At 40.9% G+C, this 17,164-nt stretch overlaps 1 protein-coding gene across 6 annotated transcripts in view; it reads left to right on the forward strand.

Moving 5' to 3' along the window:
• Window positions 1-17,164, forward strand: part of LOC106637686 (uncharacterized) — a 185,618-nt gene that overhangs the window by 99,795 nt on the left and 68,659 nt on the right. Inside the window, exon 1 of one of the 6 annotated variants that reach the window (XM_089593500.1) lies at window positions 11,048-11,077. The exons of the other annotated variants lie outside the window; for them this stretch is intronic. Within the exon in view, the coding sequence (XP_089449626.1) occupies window positions 11,055-11,077 (23 nt within the window). The 5' untranslated portion in view covers window positions 11,048-11,054. Of the gene's footprint in view, window positions 1-11,047; window positions 11,078-17,164 lie in introns of those variants that run through there. 6 annotated transcript variants of the gene reach the window in all.

Genomic DNA, 17,164 nt, shown 5'->3' on the forward strand with positions numbered 1-17,164 from the left:
AAGTTTTCATAAAATCTAAGTAGTTAACAAATAATTTTCACGATTCTACAAGATTACTTATAAAAAAAAAAGGTTATGAATGCAATTTTTATTTGTAGAGGTTTGTCATTTACTTTTAGAGTTGTGGTCGTTTTAGTGATAAATCCCATAAGAGTGCGTGTTAAATTGGCGAGTTTTCAGTAGCTACTTTTCGAAAAATAAAGTGGTTGACTAGTATTTTTTTTTCACAAATCAATTAGGCACACTTTGTTTACTAAATTTCAAAGTTTCAGAGATTTTTATCACCACAGTAAAAATCAGCCAAGTCACCTTTAACCAATTTGATAAATTCACATCTTTGATTACTTGAAGACTTTAAAAATACCACAACTGCAATCAATCTAACAATGTTTGTATTATTATTATTATTATTATTATTATCTCTCCAACCCAATTTATTCAATTGCACATAGCTCTCTAGCTTTCCGAGGCTAAAATAAATTACCCTCTTTTGAAGGCAACCAACAAAAGCCTCTACTTCAAGCTTATATTTTTTTATCTTTATCTCGTCGACTGAATGACACAGTTCTATTATACACTGCACCTTTCTAGAGATAGATACTTTTTTTTCCTCCTTAATTAAATGTATCGAATGAACAGAAAAAAAAGACCCACTTGACACGATTTCCCCACAATTAAGCAGAACAGCCTCGCACATACGCCTGTGCTTTCACGCATTATATATCGCGTCGTGTGTCATTATTTTTTTTTTTTTTCTTTTTTTCTCAACACAAAATCTCGAGCTCTCTGTTCCTACTACTATTATTGCTATCTTTAATGCGACATATAGTTTTACGAACTTTCTCCTCGCGCAGTCGCACCTTATTTACAGCTTCAAATTATTCGGAGTGATAGATAACCGATGAGCCGTATACATACCTATTTTAAAACGGTCCTTGGCATTCCTTTTCCGATATCCCAACTGTCTTCGTTTCATCGACTCGTTTTTCCTGCTGCCACGCCTATAAAAATCTCCACTCGTTATCTCACAAATGACTTTCCACGTGTATCTTTTCCGGAAATGCATACATATAAATATATGTGTGTACACTTATGAGAGAACCCACGAACGAGTCCATTGAGCTTTACTCGTATAACAGACTTGTATTGCTCAATTGTACATCCACGGCCATTGGTACAAACGATTTTATAAACTGTAATGTAACTATTTTTTTGCTCAAATCTATTTAATTTCTTTTTCATATTAACTGTAGTTTTTTTGCTTAATCTTTATTTGCGTACATGTGTCCAGAATATTTGCAAGTGCTCAATGTTTTCTCTAATCTCGGATCAATGTGAAAAAGCAAATATTCATCAAACCATATATTCATAATTTGTGCAAAACGTATTTCTTAGGTTACTTACTTGAAATATCTTCAATAACATTATATAAATATACAATGGCACTTTGATTCTTTATTCTGTAGATGAGTGATTTTAGTAATGACAACGACTCTATGTACGCATATGAAAGATTTATCAACTGAGACAACTCGAAGAAAGTATTGCCAGTGAGAGTGTGTTGTTGTACATCAAGACGTGCACGCCATTTTTCAAAGCATCGATTGATGAATCTCGTCCGGTTGCTTTTCCGCAACGCTTTTCACTTATCTTGAAACTAATAAAGATGCGGCATAACAATAAATGCAAATTCAACAATGTAATCGCAAAAAAAGGGGGTGGATTCGATACGTACGTATATGAACATTAATTATTCGTTTAATCTTACATGTGAGATCTTACAGTATGAGTTCAAAGGGCACCACTCGATGTAATTGGACAAAAAGGGATCAACTTGCGCGTTAAGGAAAACGGGGCCAATTTGCCACATGGAAAACAACTTATGGTTACTTAATTGTACTGCGTATTTACTAGGCCTCGAGTCACCCGTGCATGCCAACTCAGTCAGGTCCAAGTCTCCCATTGATCGGGGCCATTTTCGGCTTATGCACAAATTTACGTAGACTCGCCGGCGAAGAGCACGTATACATATTGGAATCACTAACCAAGAGAGGCTCCCAAATTTCCTACGGGTATAGCATACGCGTGCATAATATATTGTGTACCAACATGCGTCAGTTGGGTCAATACGTGGTCCCTCCCCCGAAGTGTCTCGCCAGCCGTATCCTCCTCCTTTCGGGTTGGCCTGGGGCGTTTATCACAATCTGTCGAGTTAATTGATTGGTAATTTCCGCGTGGTCGGCTCGTCGGGAGTTCGCTCGGGTATACTCGGGCGAGTTTGGCACTGCGTGCACGGGCTTGCTTGTTTTTATGTACAACACGGTAGCACCATCGCGATATTTATGCGGGCTGATATTAAATTGCAATCAAGCCCGTCTGTGCGCCATCGATTTTTTTTATTGTCGGTATAGCTTGACAACGACTGGGTTGCATAAATAAATGCCTTCGCTGGTAATTGATTTTTCGGTTTTATTGCAGTGTGGTTTGGGAGGCGGGTATCAAATTAACGGGTGGACCCGTTGGCCATTCCCATTTCCCATGTCGTAATAGAGGAGTCATCACGCGATTCATGGGTCATTCATTGATATTTGTTGGCAATTTTGGATTTTGATCGATCGATCGATGAGCCGCAGTAGTTTTTGTCACTTGTTTGACATGTTGATGGATATTTTTCACTTCGTTTTTTATACTCTGTAGGCATGGAGTTCAACTTGTCCGTCTTGCGTAATGGCAAGCAAAGAAAAGTGAAAATCCAGTGCTTTACATTTACTGTGGAAGTCGATGAGAAAATTTAATTTTTGCCCAGTGTATGGAAAAGAAGCCACACCACTACCTGAGATGTTTTTAACGCGTAGTATACTACTGTATATTGATCGACCTTTAAAGAAATCACCTCAAATTCCATTTGATCAGAACGAAAGAGAGAGATTAAAACTAATTAAATGAAAAAATGCAAATGATATCTTTTTTGCATGTGTACTAGAAAACAAATATTTTTAATTCAAATTTAGTAATCTTAAGAGGGTTAGAGCGGTACAGTCAACCTCAAAAGTTAATTTGGATTTAAAATTAGTGAATTTTAACATTATTCTTGATGAATCGTACGAGCTATTTGATATCGTACAGTAGAAGATTACTAATGAGTAGGAAAATAAAAAATTAATACTTCAAAGTTGAATGTATGCGTAATGTTTTATTTCTTGCCTGCTGTATATTATATAGATATACCAATAGTATTTTGTTCAAACTTTTAATTGAAGTTTTTCTCAAACTGTGACGGTAGGCTTCCTCAAATTTTGGTATTTTATTCTAATTCTTATTTACAATAAGATACTACTTTTTTGAAAGATTTGTAAAAATATTCCCCAAGTTACTGTTGAAAATGTCAGTTTCCCAACGACGTTTGCATAAGAGTCTGTGTATAAAATCCTAAGTTTGCTATTTTTTTCTCAAAAACTGTGACGCTATGATTCTTGAAATTTAAACATGTTGTTAACATAATGAAAGCAAACACATTACAATTTTTCGGAGACTGTCGTAAAAACGCTTTTTCGCTCTAACCCCTTTAACTGTGTTTCTATATTTGTAGCCATAAGATACACTATATCGACATTGTCATGCTAGGGGTCACTCGACCAAGAATAACACACCATGAATATTACATCACCACTTGCTTAGACACTGTAGGCGAAGCATGAAAAAAAAAAAAAATCCATACGAAATGACTCTTCGAATAATCTTTGGCAGCTCGTAAGCACCACGAGCAATAAAGCATTATCGCTGTAAAGGTGACACACAGTTTCACGCGCTCGAACGTAACGACGCCTATAAAAGCCGTATCTTCCTGTCTGTATCTCTCGTAAAGAAACTTACCCACACAGGCGCGGAAGATACGGTTTTTTTTTGCCCCTCGACTCCCTAGGCCTGTTTACTTGGCGATAATTTCGCACAAAGGAAGAAAAAGACGGAGATAATAAGAGGTGGCATAAAGAAAGTACCGTGACCCCAAACACCCACGTGCATGTATAGTATACTTGGAGTTAGCTCCTCCAACTTCTCACGCATACCTGCACTTTTGACGGTCTCTCTGATCCGGCAACCGGGAGTCAATTGGAGGTGATCAAGATCAAATGTGGAAGTTGTTTGGTGATTTTTTTTTTTATCTCTGCTCACCAATGAGCTGTTTTGTCTATGTGTGGTGCATGTTTTCGATTCGTTTATTTCATGCATTACAACGGTATAAATCCACCTGATTAAATTACAATTATTTTAAATTTATCTTCTTTAACGGATGGTTTTAGATGAAGGTACAAGCTCAATATGTAACAAGACAAGTAGAAAAACTAGATTTTATTATTTTTCTACTGCAATTCAAGGCGTCAAATATCATCATATTGCATGAAGTTTCTCCAGAAGCAAAATCCTTATTACACGTAATGAACATACATTATGTCAGGATCCATCATTGAAAAAAAAATTGAAATGATTTTCAATAGGCACCGTGTGACCCGCTCGAGCAAGTTGAAAATTCATAATCCAACTCCTGCACGCGCGGCATTTATTGAAATTCTGAGATTCTTTATTAAATGCTTCAGCTGCGGTCCAGACGACGAAATTACATTTCTGGTATATATACACATAAATTGCGGCCGCGAAATGTCCCCCTTGAATTTTCGCCAGTGTGTGCACGCAAGTATGTGCTGTATATTATATTCTACGCACCACTACAATAGGTCAATCTGGACACTTTGCTGCCAACTTTCCGTGCACTAATTCACACTCGTTCTCCTTACTAACCCACTGGTTGTGTGCAAAACCAGGCGTCTCCTTGTTGCATTGTTTAAGTCACATATTTATGTGCTCGTTTCAATGTAGAAACACATGTACTAAAATCCATCTAGCATCTCCTCAAGTTTTGGTCGGAAATAGTTTCAATGTACTGTATTGATATTATTTTTCGAAGAACAAGCATTGGTTAAGTTTCTACAGCCATGCAGGTGTTCTACATCTTCATCTAATTCCAAAGCACGGCAAAATCTCAAGTCCAGTGGTTATTAGCTTTTATTACACAGGAATTGTGGTATCTGAATTTGGTTGACGTTGTCGGCAGCAAAGAATCGTTCCATCCAATAGTCATTAGACGTTGAGCTGCAACAAACTGTGAAACATGTATAGATGACATTGAAATTACAAAAGAAATTACCGCGGTGCTATATCTAAATAAGTAGGGCTGCAGAAATTGTTTCAAATATGTATACGGAAAAATAACGCTGTAAGAGCTTATTAAAGTTTCATAAGTCATGGTAAGGACTACGTGAAACATGCGCTGTTGAAGTTATCGGAGATACTACGGTGTAACCAAAAAAAGACGTGCGACGGTTAAACCTACGTAAAATTAATACTGAAGCAATTAATAGAGGTAAGCCTAAAAGAAACCTGTGCTGTTAAAGATATCAGAGACACACCAAGGTATAATTTTCTGAAAACAATTGATGCTGTGAACGATTTTTAAGGTATGAGAAACCAACACCAATAGAGTTACTAGAGATACACGTAATAAAACCTATGATAAGCTGACACTGGAAGAACATTTTTTACAAATAGGTATAACAAAATCACACGGAAAAGTAATACTATAAGAGATATGGAGAGCACATCAGAACAAAACTCGGGGAAACTAACGCTGTAAAGCTATTTCAGAGACACGAGAATAACAGCTCATTTAAAACTGTTACTGGAAGAGATATTAAAAATGTACGATTGTTAAATCTGCGGCAATTTAAGTCTGTACCCAAAAAAAAAAAAAAAAAAAAAAAGAAGAAGCTGTTATGGTTGTTAGAAATAAAATAGAGAGTAATATCTACGAGGAACTAACGCTGTCATGGTTATTGGCTATACAGCAGTAAATCTATGAGAAAATATCTCTGTAGGAGTTGTAATATATATAAATATACGCTACAGTGCTTCTATATAATGAGAAAATGTCGCTGTAATATTTGTTAGAGATATACATAGTACGACTGTCAAACTCACAATCATACAGACCGTATGGTAAAACCCACGGGAAACTAACGTTGTAAAAGACTCGAAAAATATACACTGCATATAACGCAATATCCTGAATCATCTACAGTTTTTTTTTTATACTATTAACATTAACGTAATATAACGAATCCGAACGAGACGAGCGATTAATGCCTCATAAGCGTGCAACTTAACGACAAGGCCGGTGGTGCATTTCGTTGGCCGGCTTTACGCTTCACCGGATCCACGTAAAACGCGATAACGTCATTTCGATCGGCTACGCCGCCACACGTGTATACACACACACACATATATATATATATATGCGTGCAAAGTGTGTATTGCACTCTGACAATACGCTTCTACGCCCCCTCCCCCTCCCGGCAATCTCGCTGCTCGACGATGTGCACGTATATACCTGTACAGATGTATATAGGTGCGCCTGGCAATTTCCGTGGCTCCCTGCGTATCCGTGCACCAACCTCCCCTTCGGTATTATTATTACTTCGGTTTCAAGGTCGGACGAGCGAGCGCGTCGCGGGCGTATACTTCGAAATGCGCTCGATATTGCAAGACGAGCTGTTTATGTCGATTTGCAAAGTGGACGCAAATCATCGCGCAATCCTTCGGGAGGTGAACTGAAATGTTACGCCGATGAAGCGAAAAAAAGGAAAATCTTGAAATTTACTAATTAATAGCACTGCATACGAGAGACATTTTACTTTCGGCAACTCGATTCTTTCGGTGTTGGTCAGTTATCGATAAGCATCACTGTTCAATGCAGTAAAAATAATGTTGCTAGCAGTTACTCTAATCCTGTTTACCCCCGTTCCCCTACAGAGTCCTTATCAGTGATTTGGACTTCCAAGTGTTTTTTCGAGACATGCAAAAATATGCTGTATCTTCAAATTGGACTGAATTTTTTAAATGGTGTTCGGGTCAAGGGTTTCACGGGGACAACATTGTTAAAGGCTACATTGCAGTCGTTATATCATCCCCGATCCACATCGCTTCCACTGTCTCTGAGTCACTGCTCAACAATAGAGATGAGCTCCACTTTTAGCACACACCTACACTCCTGGACAGCCGACTGCTGACGAAGATCAATCGATGAACGAGATAGATTATTGGAGCGTGTCTCACAGGGGCTAAGGCAACAAGCTACGCGTTACATATACATACTACTTTCCACAGGTATAATCAACGTGCAAGCACTGAGCACCCGAATGCAAGGGAAAAATCAACAAGTGCTTGTATCGTAAGCGAAAAAACGCTCCTGACCTCCGCCGGGCAGCTCCACCGACGTAACGGACACATCCCACATCATAAATATACGCTCGAGAGAGAGATGAAGAAAAGTTGGCAACCCTCATTGGCCTAACGGCTAATGTACTTGGCTACACGTTTAATATATATGCACGTAACTCCATCAGACACACACATGCATACGTACACGCGCTTCTTTCTCCCTTAAACCAATCGGCCGGTAAGCGCGATTAGGGTCGATGAACTCGGCCGGCCGTGCCTCGCCGCCGCCGTGGTATATACTCCCCCGCGAGAGAGAGAGAGAGCTTTCGCGTGAGCGCAGGTAATAACAACGCGCGAGAGGAAAACAAGGAATAAGAGGTTTCAGGTGTGCCGTTTTCGCTAGCGGTTAATGGCTCGGTCGTTGTCTCTGGCGCACCAAGTGCAAAAAGAGCGAGGGTTTTATAGCGTATAAGGGGGGGAATTGCCGATTTTTTTCTTTTTTTTTTTTTTTTTCTTTATTTCTCGTGTTGGAGACACTGTGTATACTGCGGATGGGCTGCGTCAACGGTGTTGAACGCCTGCCCGTCGATTCGTCCGGAATAGCGTTATCATTCACACGTGGTCCTTTTGGTCGAGTTGCAACAGAGTCCAAGGACTCGTTGCTGTTTTTTTTTCAAGAAAATACTCGGTGCACAAAGAGTTGGTGTATAATACATCATTCGGCGAGTGCTGTAACTTTTCCAAGTGCGATACACCCTAGCCGTCAATGATATACCAACAAGACCGGATCGTAAAATAATCATTGGAGAGTGTACGTGGAAGGGTTGATGCATGGGCGCCGTGAAAAACGAGGGACGCGACTGCAGCAGTGCACGTCTTTATCAATGTTTTACAGAGTAGAGCTCTGTGTGTGTGTATTTGTATACTTGTGGGGTGCACACCGTGGAGGGAAAACTTGGACGTTAATTTGCCCGGTGATGGAAAGGTGAAATAAACAGCTGCCAGACGCGGTACTTGCGACCCTGGCTTTTATTTTTCCTTGGCTTAATGATTCATGGACGGTCTCGCATCCAATGCGAATTTCGTCGTTTCGTACACGGCAAGTTTCCCGCTATATATCGGATACTCTTGTGTGTGGATTCGATTGTCGGGGGTGTGATGGCCCTCGAGATTTTTTTTTTTTGTTTTTTTTTTTTCCTTCTTCAACCGTTTGTTCCTCGTTGAGAGCGGTAAGCGAAAGAGATAATTTACACGAACAGCGTGCACGAGGGTGGTAAAAGGACAGAGTATATATACATGGGTATACGTTGCGATGATGCGTACACGGCTTTTTTTTCTAGCTGCTTTCTACACCCTGGCGTTATAATGATGGATCGGAGCTTTCTCTCCTCAGAGGTGATGAGCTTTGCTCGATTTTTCATCCCTTGATTGCGCTGGGGTACTAAAAGTTTTTTGTTTGATCATCGGGTGAATTGCGAGCTTGAAAATTTAATCGATTCAAAAGTGACTTGGCGCATAGAGGAAAAATATGTTGTCCAGAATTGAGATTTTTTGCTGTTATATACCTACCCTGTCTATACATTAATTTTAATTATAAATATTGATCGGTAATCCAATAAACGATCTTGATCCGATTGAAAATAATTGTACAACCCGTGCACATTTATCACTTCGAGTGGTGTACCAACAATTACTTTATATACCAACTAATTAACCTGGTGGAAATAGTTGAAAAAAGTTATAAGTACACAACATTGAAACAGTGAAACCGCCTGTTTCATTGTTAAAATAGTACGCATGAACTATTTGACAGTGTATATATTAAAATAACATGCACTATTTTGAAAAAAGGCGATCTCTGCGTGTCAATCTCATCCCCAGTGAACCAACGACTCGCTTTTCCTCTCCCCACTTAACGTATATACCCCACAAACCCAAATACCGGAGACTAAACGGCAGGAGTACAAGGGAGAGAGAAATAACTGCAGATTGAAATAAAAGTAGGCGCGAGAGCACGCGTTGACCGATCGAACCGACCAGCCGTATATACATTGCCACTTGGGTTCTCTCGCGTGTACATTCAAGGAATATATATACACTTTTGTACACCCATATCGGTCGAACGAGCGAAAAGCAGATAGATGGACGGACAACCAACACCGACACGCGCCCCGGCTGGGCCACTTGACTGCAATCAGTCATCCGAACGACGGTTATATTTATACACCCATCGGTACATATACATATAAAGGTACAGACCGCGCGTGTTTGCCCTGCTCCCGATACACATGCCGGTGTATATCCAACGTTGTACATTATGTGTACACACACAATGCCAGATAGCTGCGCGCTAATGCGTGAGTGTTACTGGGTCACTGGTCAATAGAATGTCTCTCTCTCTCTCTCTCTACTTTTTATCACCACTCGATGTTATCTCTCTGGCTCGCTCCTTCTTTTTTTATCTCTTGCTCGTGTTCTAGGCACTTGGGACGTATAATAGCATGCTTACATGAAGCTAGAGATATGATTGTATTTTTTTTTTCTCAACAAGAGATACATTGATTTGGCATGGGCTGAACTTTCATCGTGACCATTATTACGAATCGTTTGTTCGGTACACATCAACATTTTTATCTATCAGTTTTATGTACAACTATACAATAGAGTAATACATGCAAAGATTCAAAATTATCCAAAATATCAATTCGAATCGTCTCCATTGTGTACATTAAACAACTTTGTACAAACGTATCGATGGAAGTAATCAATGCTCACGTACTTTTTTTTTTTTCTGCTACAAAAGCTTTTTATGGAAACATACACAACGTGAAATTTCGGACACACAAACCCGCAAATCACGAAATAGGTCGGGTCGGCAAAACACGCGCATACCGTATACCACCCCCAGTCAAGCTCACCTCGATGATCAATGGTAGCACTTGCAAGCACCGCCAGGCACACATATGGACCGCAGCGCAGAATCAATGCTTTGCTTGGCTTACGTCAGCGGCTGAAGACGAGAAGCAGAGATAGACGGCAGGTCAGCTACGTCCATGGCTATGTGTATGCTGCAGAGCAAACAATTAGACGATGCCTACGTGTGCACTGTGCTTGGCTGGCGCTTGGAGATGTGTATGTGTCCGTCATACGTGAGCACCACCATCAGCTCTCTTTACTTGGCCAACTACGTGTATATTTATGTACCCAAGAGGGAGAGAGAGAGGGGGGGGGAGGAACAATGTGCAAGACACGGTTCTGCGAATCATGTAGCCGGCGCCACGGACGGCGATGTTAAATTAGGATATGTGCCGTAATTGTTGCTTCGTCGGAGTTCTCGGCTTACTTTACATCATTCTCTTTCTCTTGCTCCCCTCGAAGACGTGGTACTTTCATTTCAATCAAGCTGACTTTACTTTTACCTCCTTTCTTTTTTTTTTTTTTCTTTTTTTTTTTTTTTATTCGAATACATGCATTTTGTGCTCATCAATGGGCAATTATCGTCGTTTACCGCGACTTTGTTAACAAAAACATTGTTTGCATGTCCAAGGATATACATAATAAGTACACCTTTTCATTCAAGGACCCTAAAATCCTTTATGCTTTCCCTGATGGTGATACTGCAATAGTATCAAAGACTGTACTATAATTAACAATAATATAACGATGGTTATTGTAGCGCTCTTTTGTTTATATTTACTTATTGATAATTTAAAAAAGAAGACTCAATTAATTCAAAACTCACGTTTGTTTCTTTTTCTTTTTGTTGTAGGTAAGTCCGAGAGATGTTCACTGTTTCTTCATTATCGTAAGTTGTCCAAAAATCACTTTATTTAAATACAAGCAGTATCCAATGTAGACTTTTCATTGAATTTCATACTCTATTTCATCTTTGACACGATCTTAAAATACATTAATTCGCACAACATTTACACTTTCCAAAATACGTACAAACGAAAAATACATACCAACTAGAATGAGGTACCAAAAAACACAATATTACAAGTAAACATTTCCATATTTCAACAAACATCACCAAGTGGTTTTTTATACCCTTTTCTACGGAATGTGACAAGGGAATGAGGAAGGATTGGAGGTTTGAAGTGAAAAAAAAAAAAAAAAAAAAATGTATTCTACGTTTTGGCAAAATACCCGATCGATAAAGTGAAACAAAGACAACGGCTTGGACCTTCAAAACCCCAACTCTATGAATAAAATGGAAATGATCCTCGCCCTGCCCCCATAAAAAAAGTGTGCACCCCCATACTCTCGCGAGATAATCCAAAAGAGAGTAAAAAGAAAAAAAACATGGAGAGACTCCCCCCGCGCAACTGCTCGAGAGGGCACATCTCCATCCCCCATATCTCCCGTTCGCGCCGCAAGTCACGCGCCCGTCCCTTATGCGGTGCTCTTCCCCACTCAGACGCGGCTCCATATACACATGCGAATTCCCGCAACGAAGGAGCCACGGGGCCGTTACCTCTTCAATTTCCTCGAGATTTTCCCCGTCGCAACCACACACGTAAACGCGGGGAAAAACACGCGTATCGAAGCGGCAGGGAGGATATAAATCTATATATACACGTTTGGAGGCTCGAAACGCGACGTCAGCTTCGATCTCTCTCTCTCTCTCGAGTTGTATAGGTGTACACGTTGCCTCCGGGCCGCTCGATGCGTTTGCGGGTGTCTATCATTGCACACGGGTATACGTGAAGCCGCAGATGCTGTTGTTACCCTGTATGCCCGTCAAGTGTGCGCCACCGCCAACGAATTTATTCTACGCCTAGCCGATGCCAAGAATCGCACTGCCGTTTTTTGTTGGCGTATTCCCGTTTGGCTGGAAATCTGAAGATACGCCCATTAGACTGCTCTCGTGCTTTTTTTTTTTTTTTTTTTTTTTTACCCGATTGGGTCCCAACCTTGGGAAGGATGAAAAAATCTCCCTTACCTGTACTCTCTCAATGTCAGAGTAGCTTAGGTCTTGTTTTAAAAGCAAACTTTTAAACGTGCCAATGGCAAAAGACAATACAAATTGAACAGATGGTGCTTCATTTAATATTGATTATATATTTTATTTCTTTTTACATTCGCAGTATATTTTATTTATTTATGCTTTTTTATTTTACGTTTGTATTACTTTACCAATGCAATACCTAGTCGATACAAATTAATATTTAAGTAATGTATAAATTTACAATGTCACAACTCCAAGCTGCTCTTGGGTATGCACAAAGTTCTGGATTCCTACGATGTACTGTCCTTACATCCGTCAATAATAGTAGTTCTGAATTTATAGTATCAGTACGTTAACTAAATGAGAAGTTCATTTACAGATCAATTAGTACATTTTCGTACGATAAAATTTATATTTCAGAGCTGTGATCTCAGAATAGTGCGATGGATATGAAATTTTTTTTCGCATCATGCTGAGCCCTTTACTTTGATTGAAACGAACAGCCATTGATTCCTCATGGATTTTAATTTTTGAATTTTACAATTTTACTCTTTCTTGCTTTTGTTCAATTGGCTCTACCATTAAAGGACATTAGCTCCCACCTGCCGATGACTCGTTTGTAAATAGTCGCATATATTATCTCAGTGTTGATGTCACAACGCTATAGTTTTTTCATACATTTCTCTGTCTTCAAAGTGGTAATTTTGAAAGAGCTTCTGAACATCGGGAGATCCATTAGGTGCAAAACGAATGACTCACCATCGGGTCCAAACTGGTCGGCAAACTCATTTCGTTTCAACGTACTATTCATTGCTGCGCGTGACTGTTGAACCAACATTTACCTTGGCATCGGATTTTAAATACCTATGCGAGGTTTGCTCGATGCCAAGGTAATTTTTTTCTTTTTTTTTTTCCTTACAAATATTATTAAAATAAAACAAAAGTACAATTTGTCTTTCCGATCCGTCGCAATTTCCTCAAATGGATTTCAGGACTTCGAATACCAGTTGTAAGACGCGACACGACCCAAACAGCTTATCCGACTGTTGGCAAAAAAGTGCTCGTCAATTCCCCCATAATCCGTTGGAAGGCACGAAACCATCAGTGCGTGGAAAATAATTCCTACCTCGTGTCCCGGGAAAGGGAAAACTCGATTGATCACATCCGCACCGAGACTAATCCCTCCGACTCTCGAAATCACGATCGATCGCACGGCGTCGCTTTGACCGTCCCCCGTAATCCCACCTTGTTCCAGCTGGCCCGCGTCGTTAGCCTATTATTAAATTTAAATCTTCTTCTTCTTCCTACGTCTGCGATTTTTCTTAAACCCCGATGCAAAGGACCGCGGAGGTATATCTACGTGTGTTGGAGATCGTTAATTCCGTCCAGTTGACCTTGGCAGGAGAGGCCTCACCCTTTGCTTTGAACCCCACGCACCTCCATTCGATTTGAGCTCACGCTGCGCCTTGGATTACAGCCACCACGGCGGTTTGGCCTTTTTTTTTGGCTCCAAACCATTTTTTCTTCCCTCTGCTTTTTTGGTATTTAATTAGAAAACTTTACAAGGATTGACGATGATGGACGTGATTCGATGTATCGGCGCCCGACGGAGCTCGGCCCGTGAGGGCGGAAATTCAATATCAGGCTTCGATCCTACGCCAAAGGGCTTTACTGCAAGTTGCCGCTGTTGTTTGCACGAGAAGCCCGTACAGCGAGAGATTGGAAAAATACAATCGACTCTGATATCGCGTTTTTTCGTGATTTCACAAATGAAAAAGAAATGGAGGCAACTAGTTATGGAAAACCCATGCACTGCTCAAAAGGTATTTGTATAGTTCAGTGTCTCGGTGTAACTACCAGCTCGTGTACAGGACCTCAGTGAGGTTCCACTAGAGTGACAGCAACACCGGCTGACTGCATCGAACGTCAAGTGTGATTTGCCAAATTATTCCGCAAACGAAGGTAATCTGAGTAGAAGTAGCGGAGGAGGAACAAGATCTCGGGTGAGAGACATTACAGGAGACTTCGGGTCTCCCGTGATATATCTCCATCCATGAACGTCTTCTCTCTAACGATCTGTTGTTACCTACGGATTTTGGATAATGTATGAATTACAGTGACGTTGAAGTGTACAAGTTATGTTACAATCTCGAACATACTATAAGGAAATAAGCAACGGAGCAACAAAAATTTGTTAAAACCAAAGTACCACTCTTCAAACAAACGTACATTCTAAATGTACAATGTAATGTGAACAAAATCAAACCACGAGTATATGGATAACGAAACTATGCAAAGTAAGAGATTACATTTGCAACCAATTCATTTCTGTACGGACTGGCGTTTGATGAGTATGAACAGTAATAAAGGACCATTGACATGGAAAATTGTAAATTTTTAACAACAATAAAATATGGAATTTGAACAAAGCCTGTGACAGCGGACCTTGACGTGGCTAAAAGGTTTACGTATTTTGGGAAATATACGGTACTCGTGTATTTCTAGAGCAACGACAACACGTTATACGCTTGAAAGGACAATGCTAGCTTTGCCTTCGAGTGTATACGACTCGAGTGACGGGGGAGCAGTGTGCTACATTGCCATGAATCTAATAAGATGACGGCACAGATTCCATTTGCCTCGTTCGCACCAACTCCTTTGGCCCTTAAGTGCACAACCTCGTAATCGAATATGTGCACGTGGATACATGTATACACGTACCTATCGGTTCCCAAGGATGTCAAAGCATATGATACAAGTATATAAGGGGACACGGGCGTTGTTACCTAGAGTGCATCCCAAAGCCATTCCTCCTCTTCCCAGGATAGACCGGCCCACCCCCTCCCCAAGCGCCCGGCAGTCGCCCCCGGTAAATGTTTCCTAGGTGTGTATGTACAGGTTGGCGGTACCACCGAGTAATCCCAATTACGAGATTTAATTACGCACTAGAAGTGCTTACGGCCAAGGTGCGAAGTATAGGGGGGTAGGGGGCAGTGTCGTCAACCCCCGACTCCGCGGAGCGTTATGGTTTAATGGAATTCTGCAGCAGCGATTTTCGAGAGGTTATGCATCCGCGTGTGTATATATATATACATGTATATAATGCGCTGTGTGTCTACATGTATAGCGTGTTTGCTTATATAATCCGTTTTAGGTTCCCCGAAGCGTTACTACAGTGTGTAGAGCGAAAGTGAACTCTGAGCTTCGTTTTCCCGAGTATTTGTTGGTATATACACACCGAGTGATATATAAGCCGGCTTTGCACGATTATTTGCCTCCTTGATCCCAGAGGGAGGGGGGGTTTTGATGGATGGGGCTACTTGGTTGGTTGGCTGGCAGAGTTTGAAGGGCCGTACCAAGTGGGATCGCGTTTTTTCAGGGTGGTTATCGAAGGATTATTGTACAGTTGGTTATAGACCTGAAATGTTGCTTATGTATTCATGGAAGTTGCAAATTTCAAGGAAACCCGTATCGGAATCCATACAGTCGTCTCCTGTGCCAAGTACATGTAGAAACACAAAGAATTTCGTTAACTATTTGATACCAAGGAAAAAAGAGGATAGTAAGACTCCAATCGTGAGCTATGTATTTCTTGTGGTAAACAACAAACCGTATGAATTTCTGTATATACACGTCAAGATGGAATAATGTTTATTTCAAGCATCAAAATTTAAGTGAGCATTACGAATGAGAGTGATTAGCTGTTCTCTACTTCGTGGAAGTACTTCCATACGTCTTTGCAAGTACTTGTGCAGAGAGCTCGGTCTATATGTGAAACTCCAGCAAGAGCCAACCGCATCGTCGATATCCGCGAGCTGTTATCGTCGCGTACCCGGAATTCTAGTACCTAAAGACGCTTTCGATGAGCCAAAGGAGCATCGGTATCTTCGCTGCATTACCCGGCAAGTTCCCGCGTGTATCACAAGCATCACCCAAAGTATCAGTACACCAGCAGCATAATTAATTTCACGTGTGATTAATTGCAAGCCCTTTGTGATCTTTTAATCCGACCCTCTGAAGCGAACGATCGATAAAAATCTCCTTCCCTCTCGAAGGACGCTATACGTGTGGACGGGTATCAAAAGATAAAGTGGAGGGAGGGCGTGGAAACGCTCAAGGAGTTTCGGTATCACGAGCTTCGCGCATCGCTGAACCTCAAAGCCCAGTGACGACGCTCGATCGCTTCTTGTCGCGTGACTTCTGATTAAGGCACCCATACACGATCTTCGCCCTCCGTCGGTCGCCTTGGATATTTAAGTTTTTCGCTCGTCACCAAATATTCCCCATACAACTAATACATCAAAAACAAGGTCTGCATATAGGCAACTTAAACTCGCCAGTGCAGGTCAATGGACGATTTCTCCAATTGCCGTTGACCCAGTGGACTTGCCAATACTGCCGTTAACTCTCGGTACTCTTCTTTTGTTTCCATACCCGCAAACAGTACGAGAGTTCTCGTCTTCTTCTACTTCTACTTCTTCTTCTTCTCGATTGTTTCGCACAGCATGATCTCGCGCTCTATAATTAACAAACGGTCGGAGCTGCCGTCGCAGCGTCTTTCCGTCCCTCCTGTAACCAGAAATGCACCGCAGCGGGGGGACCTATTATAAGTTTTGATTGTGTATTCAGGGATTTGCTCTCTCTCTCGAGAGAGAGAAAGGGGCGTTATTAAGCGAGATATTTATCGTCCTGTTTTCCACGCAGGGCAGCCCCTGGAAATTGATTAGCCGAGGAAAGTGTTGTTGTTTGCTCCACCTCGATCGGATTTTGGTCTAGCTTATTGTTACTTGGTTTCCTTTTCTGATTCATCCATTGCTTTTTCTTGTCCATCGGAACTTTCCTTGGTACTTGATGCTCGCATTGGTTTCCGTTGTAATAAACGTGTGTCATCCAGGGGGGGGGGAGGCTTACCCGAGGCGCGTTTTGTTTTCTATACGGACC

The sequence above is a fragment of the Copidosoma floridanum genome, unplaced genomic scaffold (assembly GCF_036245765.1).
Source record: "Copidosoma floridanum isolate Cflo_tuat_1 unplaced genomic scaffold, Cflo_Japanese_pri ptg000019l, whole genome shotgun sequence".
In the NCBI taxonomy this organism is placed as follows: domain Eukaryota; kingdom Metazoa; phylum Arthropoda; class Insecta; order Hymenoptera; family Encyrtidae; genus Copidosoma; species Copidosoma floridanum.